The sequence below is a fragment of the Echinops telfairi genome, unplaced genomic scaffold, assembly GCF_000313985.2.
Source record: "Echinops telfairi isolate 266 unplaced genomic scaffold, ASM31398v2 ScPeMD7_9;HRSCAF=40, whole genome shotgun sequence".
NCBI classification, from domain to species: domain Eukaryota; kingdom Metazoa; phylum Chordata; class Mammalia; order Afrosoricida; family Tenrecidae; genus Echinops; species Echinops telfairi.
In genome coordinates, this window is record NW_022103906.1 from 33,347,595 (window position 1) to 33,359,784 (window position 12,190).

Genomic DNA, 12,190 nt, shown 5'->3' on the forward strand with positions numbered 1-12,190 from the left:
GTCCCATAAATCTGCATTTTTAAATAAATATTTCTGGTGCTTCTCCTATAGATGACTCACAGGTCAAACATTGAGAAACAAGAGGGTTCTATATTTGAAAGCATTATATATGGATATATTGGGGTTCTTTCATATGAGTATATTTGAGTGCAATGATCAGGGCAGTGGCATACATAGGCAAGTGATATAAACTGCCCTCCCAAAATTTTTGAATCTTTAAAATGGAGACACCAGGAACTATCTCACCCAATTAAATAAGATACTGGTGTAATATTCAGAAACTGTAATGTAAAACACTGTTGCTATTCATGAAATTGCCTTACATATGACAAGATTCAAACCGGTGTTTAAGTTAACTTTAGAACACAAACCCACTTACTCTTTACTTCGTGAGTCCTCTTCCTTAGTGAAGCAGCTTTTCAACGTTTTCCATTTGAGTGCTGTAAGGGTTGCTAGGACAACAATGGATAAGGGAATGCAGATACCTAGAAGCAGCCATTTCTTTTTATTCCCTCTAAATATGCTTTCCATATTTAAGCCTAAAGAGAAAAAGACATTAAAAAACCATTGAAACTACACCAACAGAGAACTTTCTTTTACTATCAACCTGCTGCAAAACAATATCCCTAATATTTTGTCTTGTAATCTTGTTATTATTAGAATTAGAATCATATTATTATTAGACTCATAATAACCCTTTAGTCAATGCCGACTCATAGTGATCCTATAGGACAGGGTAGAACTGCCCCTGTGAGTTTCAGAGACAGTAACTTGTTACCAGGGCAGTAGAGAGCCTCATTGGCTCTATCCCAATTGACAGGCCAGACTCCACCCTACACTCTTAATCCTCAAATTGACACCAGATTATGTGATTATCACATCGTCTAACTATGGGCAGGGCTTTTCACATTCCTGGTCAATGGTCCAAAGATGTTCAATAGAGGTTTTTTCCCCGTGAGGTCTCTCAAAATCGATTTTGAACTTTCACTGTCATCTATAGCCTTCTGCAAACCAGGTGCTCAGAATTTAAGCTAATTCATTTGCCTCCTCTGATCTTTGGTTTTGTAATTGACAATCCTTGGGTCACATAGGGTAATGTGCTTCTTCCATGTACACTTAACCATCACCTCACTTAAATAGCTGCTTGTTTTCAAACAAGCCTTTACGACTCTGGGTGCTATTCCCTCTAATAACCAGGTATCATCTTATTTCTTCACCACATTTTACTATAGTACATTTATCTTCAGTGATTCCTTCATAAAGGTTAATATTGAGCATGTCCACATCATAAGAACTGACTATTCTTAGGCTAGAGTTGAGTGAGTATGTGTGTGTGTGTGTGTGTGTGTGTGTATCCCTATTCATTTTAATGGCAGCATTATCGGTTTGTTTGTTTGTTTGTTTGTTTGTTTGTTTGTTTGAGTGATACTATAAATGCATTCCGTGGGGTCTTGGGTAATGCAAATAATAGTATCATTAAATTAGCCATTGACATAGAATTTAGAATGCCATTACCTTTCATATGGTCCTTATATATTTTAGAAACCCTTTATATATCCTGTTGGTGTTGACTGGGTCATTGACTTATTAATATTATGGAATCTAATTTTATATACCAAGTCATTGTGGTATATTTAAAAGAGTGCTGGCGTGAAAATAAAAGAACCCTGGTAAAACAATGGTCAAAATGCTCAGCTGCTAATCCAAAGGTTGACATTCCGTACCCATGAGAGAAAGATATAGCACCAAGATTCTGTAGATTTGTGTCCTTAAAAAGGAAAATGAGCGGGTTCCGGGAACCCAAGAGGCAAGCGAATTTTGGGAATGATGAGGGCAACAAATGTCTAGATGTGCTTTACACAATTGATCTATGTATTGTGATGAATTGTATGAGCCCCAATAAATTGATAAAAAATAAATAAAATAAAATAAAATTTAGAAAGTAAAGGGGAAATATACATGGATTAAGCCTTCAGTGAATCCCCTCTGACCATAGACCAGGGATGTGAATTGCCTTGGTATCATGCAGAATGCATTGAAAAGGTTAAAATTTAACATCTTATCATTTGGTCTCCTTTTTGACCCATTTTAAATTTGTTCTAGTTTTTAATATTTTCTGTTCTATTGAAACTTTTGTAGGTTTTGCTTTGTTATTATGTTTGTTTTCATGTTTTTCTACATATGGAATCTGGGATAAGTAAACCTATAGAATCAGTCACTGGATTAATGATTTCTTCAGGATGTGGCAGGGGAGTTTGGGGGGAAATGGGAAGCTAATAATGTGAGTGCAGAATGAAGAAAATGTTCTAAAATCTGTGTTGTGATGATTGTACAACTCTTCTTGATGAGATTGCACTATTGAACTGTAGGATGTGTAAATCATATTCCAATAAAACTGTTTTAAAAAGAAAAAGAAAAAAAAAACCGCTACAAAGCAGTTCTACTTTGCCCCATAGGATTGTTATGAGTCAAAAATTAATTCGATGGCAGTGGATTTTGTATTGGCATAAAATCAGGAGACTTGATTCCTAACTGTAATTAAGCCATTTGTTAACATTGGATTTATAGTTCTAAAATGGATTCTCTATGCTTCGTGAGGAGAGGGTTTATGTGACTCGCTTCATTTGGATGGTGCAGTTAACTCACTGGGCTTTTAACCTAAAGATTGGAGGTTGAGTTCATCCAGAGGTCCTGAAAATCTGTACCTGGCAATCTACTGCTGAAAAATTAAGACACTTAAAGCCCTAGGGAGAGTAGCTCTGTTCTGATACACATGGAATCCTAATAAGTTGGGATAAATATGACATCCCCAGGACCAGGTCAGCACCCATTATATATTAATAGTCCAATAAATATTTGCTAAATCAATGAATGAATCATAAAACCTAAAGATATAGTAAAAAACAGAGTGTAGTGCTGGCATCCCTCCTGTCATATCTTTACCAGCAACTTCTATAGGTTTTCCACATTTGAATTGTAAACTCCTTGAGAGTAAAACCTTGTCTTTTACTTCCTTTGTTGTTGTTTTCTTCCGCAATAATAAAAATGCTAGACACAGAGTAGATGCTAAGCATATTTTTCTGTAGAGAGTAGATCATGATTATAAAGAAGTTGAAAAGATATTTTAAAGGAGAAAGTCAATGATAGCAGTAAAGAGAAAGTTTCCCACATGCTCTCAGCTTTAATCACATTTGAATCAGTGAAGATTAAAAAGGGAAGTGAGATAAGAGCGCATATCTAGTCCCCATTCTTTGAGAAATACCTGACTAATTTTAATCACAAATATCACTCTCATTTTAAGCGACAAAAAACTAAGTTTGTTTTAGTGAAGATAAGCAATTTATTAAAAGGATACAAAAAGAGATTAATACTTGCCCTCTACCCCAGGCAATCTAGCAAATCCTCTGCCCCGAGTTTGACAATCTGGAGGTTTGAAGCCCTCAAAACAATGGCACTCCTCCTTGGAATTGCACACCTAGGATCATTTGAATCAAATTAAGCCATCATGTAGAGCTATTCTTTTTCATTCAAAGTGAAAACATCAGATGAATCATACAGCTTACTTTCACAAATGTGCCCAGTTTAATTTCACCCATTTGATTTATTTAGGAAAGTAACTATAAATCAAATGCTTGGTTCCTTAGGCTGAAAAGAAAAGAAAGCAAACCTGAAAATAAGCGATATAATGATGCTCACAATATATGCACTAAGAAAATTAGCACCTTTAAATATTTATATGCGAATTTAATGTTTAATTTCAAAATCACATACTTAAATTCTTATGAAAATGAATGCCTTCCAGTGGATTGCTGGAGCCAGCTAAAACCAATTCAAGGAGCAAAGTGTGCACATCTCTTACCATGTCTACGTTCTAGGAGAGCGGCTTGTTAGCTTCAGATATTTACACCTACAAATGAAAATGTCAACATCTCAGGCTGTTGTGTGTGTGTATGTGTGTTTCTGTTATGTGTTCACTTTTACCCTAAATATATCACAGAAGTGATGCTGTCATTCTCAGGAAGCACAGAATACCAGTGTGTCCTAACATGCACGGTCACTTATTTGGTTAAGCTGACATCTTCCAAGATTTTTTTCCCCACTGTAAAGTTACTATGGTTTCATTTTTTAATTAAAAAGCAATTTGTGGGAATATGTTTTTTAGATTATGTATCTATTCTGTCCTCAAGAAACTTTCATCCACAGATATTATTTAACTCCATCATTCAAGCTATATTAATTATATTATTAGAAGGAAGAGTTTCTCTTCTCTTTTATATTTTTATAAGAAATACAGTAAATGATGTTGTTATAAATACCACTTATTACTTTTATTTTATTAACATATTTCAATATCTATTAAAATAAAAATTACATGTAATAGTTAGGGGGTGTTTTTGTGCCAACCTGGCACCTGTAAGAAGATATGAGTAGAGTTCAGGCTGTCAGTCAGATCACAGCTTGATGACCTCCTTTGAAGGTGCAACCAAGACAAAGGCTCTCTGGAGGCCAGCTCCTCTTTCTCTGTCTTCACCTTCCTGTTGACCAGCCACACAGAGGCCTGCCAGAACTCTGTGATGCTTCCACCACCATTGGATCCACATCATTTTCCACCCACCAGCCCATGGCCTTCCCGAGTTCTGCATCATTGCATGTGTCTGTGTGAGTCTGAAGTTATGGACTAGTATCAGACTTAAGGACTTGATCTGTACTAGACTGGGATGTTTGCTTGATACATAATTACTTCTTAATCTAAAGCTCTTTCTTACACATATGTGAGTGTCACTAAATTTGTTTCTCTAGTCAAACCAGCCTAACCCATTATTTACCTTACCTCATTCAATCAAACTCACTACCATAAAGTTGATTCCAACTCATAGTGATCCTATAGGACAGAGTACAACAAACAGTTCCTTTGGATTTTTGAGACTTTAAATCTTTATAGGGACTGACAGTCTTATCTTTCTCCCTTCAATCAACTGGTATGTTGGAACCATGACCTTATGGTTAGCTGCTTAATGCGTAGCCCACTATGCCACCAAGGCTCCTTTGATACACTCCTTAATACATTAATATTATTATTGGTGTTGATGTACAAATTAAGCCAAATTTGATCGGAAATTTAAAAGCTCTTGAGATACACCAAATAAAATAGTGTATATGGGAAATGTCTGCACATGATTAAATGAGTTTAAAATAAATAAAGGAGTCATGCAACATGGGAATTATTCATATAGGTTGGGAGCAAATGAGGCTAATATAGTGCTAATTAAAACTAAATAAATAGGTAAATGAAAGCAAGGCTTCTGATTAAGACGGTCACCTAGCCAGATATACTACAGAATCCTTCTACAAGTACAGAGAAAACCAGGTGTGCAGAATCTCAGAAGAATAGGATAAAAGCTCACTACACTGACTAAGAAAACCATGAATTTTCCATACCTCCAGGGTACTGTGAGTAGATGAAAGAAGATGCAGAATAGGTGGATCCACTGCACTACTGCAGAGGCTGTTGGAATGGGGACCCCCATTCTCCAAGAGTCCCAATTACTAGGTAGGGGCACAAGCCCACACTTTCACAAGAGGACTTGGGCTACAGAGACTCTGTGGGACATTTTCCTTTTCCTTTTGGTATATTTTACACCTCATTAAAGCAGTGGAACAGAAAATCAGGGCAGGGCCTACTCATGTCTTCTCATTATGCAGCTACTGCCTATAACTTGGGGCTAACAGAGCAGGAGCGGGGCTTTTTTTTTTTTTTCTCAGCTAGGATCAAATTGTCAAGGGAGGGGCTGGGTATGTTGACCACCTAGTGGCTGCCATGCAAAGTTATGACAAAGTCCTCCTGGAGAGATAGACAGACATCCCTATCAGAGGGTGAGGGATACTGATGGGAAGGTCAAGTCATGAGAAGGGGAAGGAAGCAGATATATCTGAGATAAGACAAGTTCACCTCTGTTGGTAGAAAATCAGGGAGGATCAACTTCCAAATGGGGGAAAATACTTTTAAGGACCCTACGGGGGAGGAGTAAGCCTGGTAATATACACCTAAGAAGTCAAATTGGCCCAAGTTTATGTATAAACCCTGGGGACTCAGGCCAAGTGCCACAGGCTGGAGCAATTCATCCTGGATCCTCATGGCACACAATAAGCTCCAAAGGCACACCAGAGGGATCCGATGTGGAAACTCCTCTAGGTGAGCCACCTCAAACACACTTGTAACTTGAGGACTCAAGACTGAAAAGTCATGGTGTTTGAAGAAGCAGAAGATAATAACACCAAGAGTACTGAACGTCGGTAGATGGACAAACATTGACTTAGTACCTCAATGCCCTACTGGCTTCATTAAGATGTGTATTATTCCTGCAGACGTGTGATTGACAGTCAATGAATATTATTGTAAATTTTGCTTGATAATCAACTCCCATTGCTTATGTAAATAATAGCAAACCCCATAAGAATTTATTCTGTACAGGTGAATAATGCAAGTATTGATATATGTAGTTAGCCTACAAAGTTACAGTATCCTTCCCTCAACAGCATCCTAAAAATTAGTACCATGGGCTAATCAATGACAATATTAATGGAAGATCCTTATGCTCCATGGAGATAATGGATAAGATTTTCCACCATAAATTAACAAGGAGGTCTCTAAGGGGAGCCGAAGGAAGATAAAAAACACCGATCCAGGAACTAGTTCTTACATCATGGCCCTTCTCACCATCAGGAAGGGAACACAGAAGATATATATGGGTGCTACAGCAAAGTATAGTAAAGAAATTAGATGGTGCCCAGCTATCAGAAAGAATAGTGTCTAGCTTCTTTCCAAACAAGCAGCCAGCCATCAAAGTGAGATGCCAACTAAGTCCACATGGAGACACTAACATCCGTGACAGAAAGATTGTAAATTATGTAATCCAAAGCCAAAGGAATAAATAATATCGGAGCTTAAATTGTGAGGTTCTGGTTTGCAGAAGGCTATGAATGACAGTGGAAGTCTAGGGTACATCTGCAAGATCTACACAGGAAATAAACCTATGGTGATTTCCCTCTATCCATAATTGAGGGATAGGAATAAACTGATCACCAAACAAAGTATTAGAGAGTTGACTATAGTAGATCAACCTCATTCATCATTAGACTTGTCTATGTTCAATTGTATAATTAATATCATTCTATACATGAGGGGCAGGAGAAGGGGAAGCAGCCGATAGCACTGATGACTGTATAGCCCCACTCGAGGGGCATGAACAACAGAATTGTCCATAAATGGATATATTGGATGGTGTAAGAGATGGCCAAGCATAAGCCGAGTTTCTCAGCATATTTTTATGCAGTTTTGTAGTGAAATTAGGTGCCTCGGCTGATATTTGGGTCGGCTTATACTCAAGTATATAGGTAAATAAAAATAAGCATTCCTGAGGTGGGTGAGTGAGGGGATAAAGGGGAACTGATATCAAGGAGTTCAAGAAGAAAGAAAATGTTTTGAAACTGACTGTGGTAGCAGTTGTACCATACTGCATGATGCGCTTGAACTATGGAATGTTATGATATCTGTAAGAGCTCCCAATAAAATGATTAAAAATGTATATATATCATGTGCTTACTTACTCCATTTCCATGACACTTGTTGGAACAGTCTTTTGATTGACCCTCAAGTATCCTTGATTCTACACATGCACCTTCAACACAAATCTAAAGAAAACATATAAAACTGGTTCAGAGTCAGAAGGGTCCATCCATCATAACATTATAACAATTGAAAACCTAACCAAATGATTTGAGAGTACTGTTAAAAGAATATACCTTGGATTCATTATAGCTATCATCAAAATGTTGTTTAAGGAAGAAAGTCAATGCTAGCTAACCAAAGCATAGACTACAATTTCATAAAATATGAGTCATCATTAGAGTAATAGAAAATTTTATTCAAATATACTAGTGACGTCTATCTTCTTAGGGAATATAGTAAAAATACAGCTATACAGCCCTTTTAGTTTAAGTCTAGTAATAAGAGAACTAAGGATATATTCCACGTCAAATTCACTAAGGTGCAATTTCCTTACACAAATACAATGTAATTTTTTCTACAGAATTTGAGATTTGTCATGAGAATAAATTCTGTAATATCTTCATAAAAATATATTCTATTAGAGCATAAATCACGCCATAACTCTTTCTAAAATAATGAGCTTCTAAACCCTTCTAAATATAAGCAATCTAAACCTCTAAGCCTTTTATATGTTGATCCATCTTATTGGTTCTTGCCCATGATGGTGTGTCTAATAAAGTCCTTCTGGAACGTAGTATCTATTTACTGCCTACCATAACTAAAATTGAGATCATGAATCCTATTAATTAAGTATAAAATCCCTAATGACACAGTGATTAAGCACTCAGCTGCTAATGGAGAGGTTAGCAGTTTGAGAGAGGTGACAATCCGTTTCTATAAAAATTTCCAGCCCTGAAAACACTTTGGGGCAGTTCTACTCAGTCCTAGGGGGCTGTATGAGTCATAAGCAACTCAGCAACAATGGGTTTTTGTATTACATAAGTAGACTAACTTACAGAAACACCATTTTGAAGAACGTTGTAACACATATGATGTACAGTATAACAACAACCTGGTAAAATTTAATTAAGCATATTTGTTAACCAATGGATAAAAATTAGTCTTTTAAAGTATATTTTAAACCATTTACCCTCCCTATATCACACTGGGAGCCACTTCGGATCCTCAGTGTATCATGAGGCGGTTCTCGATGTGCGTAGGCCATGGTCACACATAAATGATTTCGCACGAAAGCATAAATCACCGCGGCATTTTCCTTAATTATTGGAATGCGATTAGGGTAGGAACAAATTAATCTTCCACACATGAGATCACTGCAAACATAATTGAATAATAATATTATTATACCGTATTTAGTAGGAATTACTTAGTTTTTATTTCATTGACAAAAAAATGATTCCACATTTATAGCATTGCATCTAAAGAAAACATAATGCTTTAAAAATAATATTTAAAGAAAAATCTAAAAGAAAATACAAAATCTTACAACTTACTATTCAATGATACTAGTGGTATTTTATTCACTTTTCAGAAGATATATTTACTGTTAAATCGTCAATTTAATTAACCATTTCTATACACATACTCCAGAGAGATTAATCAGTTGTGGCCCCTGTCCTCAGGGATCTTGCAGTCTAGTGCTAGAGTTGATGAAAATCTCATTAAATATGTTACAAATGAAAACAAAACCTCGGGAAGGTTTAAGATAGTAATATAGCCTAACTCAGCAATTAGGGCAAATGTCCCAGAAAAGATGTCACCCGAGTCAAAGCCTACCTATTAATCAAATCTCAACAGGCATGCAAAGGTATTTCTAAGGAAAAGAAGAGTCACCAGCAATGTAAAGGAAGCATAAAAGTACCTGGTTTGTGTGGTAGCTGGCAATTATGTCAACTAGATGCACGTAAGTAGGGGTGAGGTCAAACGGGTCAATCAGGTTGCAGCCTGATGACACATCCTTAATGTTAAAAAACCTTTTGTGTAACGGTGAGATTTAGTTTACAGAAGGCTGTGGACGACAGTGGGAGCCCACAATTCGTTTGTGGGAACTATATAAGAAACCAGGCTCTGACGAACTCCCTCTATTCACAGTTGAGGGAAGGGACCAACAGGGTTACTAAACAGTGCATTGGAGAGATGAGTATAGCAGATCAAAGCATGAATCTGACTTGAACAGTTAAAACTCTGTCAATTGATCTTCCCTCTTATGCATGCTGGACTTGATCTGGTTTTCAACATTTTCTGTATTTTTGTTTTGTTTTGTTTTTGCTCGTTCAAATTAGGGTGTTTCACAGAGGTGTTATGTCATTGGAGGTCACCCTTATGAAGTTATTACATGTTTTTATGTGTTTCGGTATATGAAACCTAGGACTGATGAACCTATAGGGCAGAAAGTAGAATAAGGGTTTGGGGGAGGGGGGCTGTGGATACAGTGTGTCGGGGGTGTGGGGAGGGTTAAGAGGAAGACAATGTCTAGGAAGAAAAAGAATGTTTGGAAACTGATTGTGGTAGAAGCAATTTTACAATCCTGCTTGACATAATTGAACTGTGGAATGATATGATGTATGTATTGGCTCCCAATTAATAATAAGTAATAATTTTTAAAACCTTTTGTATAAGAGAAAGAGGAGCAGAGAATCTCTCTCTCTCTCTCTCTCTCTCTCTCTCTCTCCCCCACTTGGCCTTTCTGTCTGCTGGGACAACTCCATGCCTGCCTCAAGAGACAGTTGCATGTGGACTCTGCTCAACCCTGAGAGCTGTCCAGGCCCTGCCATATTTCCATTGACCTTGGATCACATGACTCTTTACTCACTGGTCTGTGATCATTCCGCTTCCTGCTTTACTTTTCTACATCCCCAGCCTACAGCTACATGAGGCAGAAGACAGACTATGAAACTATGAAACTATGGTCTAGCACTGGACTTATGAACTTGGGTTGGACTAGGCTGGGATGCCTTCTTGATATATAATTTCTTCATGATATAAAGCTATGTATGAGTGTCACTGGATTTGTTTCTCTAGACAAACTGGCATAACACAGTATGTTTACCAGTCCACAAGTGCCATGGGTTCAAGGACATGTATGTTTTGCTATGATCTAGTCCAGTGTCTGGCACATAGTAGATTACTAATAAATATTTAAAACAAACCAGCTGCCAAAATAGCACATCACTGCCTCTACAGATGCAAGTCAAATTGAAATTCGTTGTGCAGACACTGCGAAGTCTTCAGTTTGGGAAAGCAAATAAGTGGATGATGATATTATTTATTTTTTTTTATTAAAAGATCATTTGGGGGGAGCTGTTACAGCTCATAACAAACAATACATCAATTGTATCAAGCATATTGATAAATATGTTGCCGTCATTATTTTCTAAACATTTACTTTCTATTGATCCCTTAGGATCAGCTCCTCCTTTTTTCCTCCCTCCCCATCCCGCCCTCATGACCCCTTCATAAATTATAAATTATTATTATTTTCATATCTTACACTGACCGCTGTATCCTCTCCCCCAAGGTTTCTTTTGTTCGTCCCCCAGTGGGGGGAGGGAGTGTTATGTGTCGATCATCTCGGGTGGTTCCCCCTTCCTCCCTTCCTCTCCCACCTTCCACCTACCCCTCCTCGCATCGCTACTCCCATTACTGTCCTGGGTTCCGTGTGTCGTGAGCGCTTATCTGCACAAGTGTACATGTGCCGGTCTAGCCCACAGTGAAAGGCAGAAATGGGATCATGATAATGAGGGCTGAGGAAGCCTCCAGGAACCAGAGGATTGTGTGTCTCATCGGTGCTTCCCTGCACCCTGGTTGACTCATCCCTTCCTTGTGACCCTTCTGGGAGGACATGTCCCATTGTCTACAGATGGGTTTGGGGTCTCTGCTCTGACCCACCTTGTTCGCAACAAGATGATATTATTTTTATAAAGAAAAATGAGCAGGTTTGGAGACAAAAGGTTCTGTGGATATTATGAGTTCCTATTTTGGACAAGACTCAGGTACATAATTACCACAACATAGAAATATTTAAAAAGAAGGAAATTTTAGCATGAGAAAAAAGTCAGAAATGGACATTTCTATTTGAAATGCATTCCCATATGATACTTGAAAGCACTGTCATTAATGCCACATACTAGAAGGAGAGAGAGAGAAGCAACTAAAAGTAGAAGTAAAGCATATTTTAAATGTATATAACATACCTCCATAAACAATATACATATCCAAAGTAAAGTTCCCAACCACAGTTCCCAAACCTGTCAACTTGTGATTGGATTTCTTCATAGCAGATAAATGGTGCATTTTTTGATCCTGTCAAAGTTAGAAATATATTTGAATCAAACATTCTTGTCATTCGTCTCCATTTCCTCAGATAGTTTAAGTGTTCTTGCTTTTCCTCTCGTATTCTATTCTTTTTTTCACTTTAAAGATACCTGGTTCCCAGGAGTTCAGCATTGGGCTGCTACTTATAAGGTCAGTGGCTCAAACCTATCAGCAGCTTCGTGGGAGGAAGAGGAGCCTAGTGGTTTCTATAAAGATGTACAAGCTCAGGAAGCCTAGCAAGGAGTTCTACTCTGTCCTGAGTGCCATCAGGAGTTGGAAAAGTCTCAACAAGAGTGGAAATGGTTT

At 37.6% G+C, this 12,190-nt stretch overlaps 1 protein-coding gene across 1 annotated transcript in view; it reads right to left on the bottom strand.

Annotated features, from left to right (window-relative positions):
* Positions 1-375: 375 nt before the first annotated feature.
* The window catches only part of ADAM32 (ADAM metallopeptidase domain 32), a 137,393-nt gene continuing 125,578 nt past the window's right edge, over positions 376-12,190 (bottom strand). Inside the window, exons 14-18 of the mRNA XM_004707658.2 lie at positions 11,764-11,872; positions 8,700-8,883; positions 7,609-7,692; positions 3,376-3,475; positions 376-539 (exon numbers count right to left, since the gene is read on the bottom strand). Of these exons, the coding sequence (XP_004707715.2) occupies positions 376-539; positions 3,376-3,475; positions 7,609-7,692; positions 8,700-8,883; positions 11,764-11,872 (641 nt within the window). The remainder of the gene's footprint in view (positions 540-3,375; positions 3,476-7,608; positions 7,693-8,699; positions 8,884-11,763; positions 11,873-12,190) is intronic.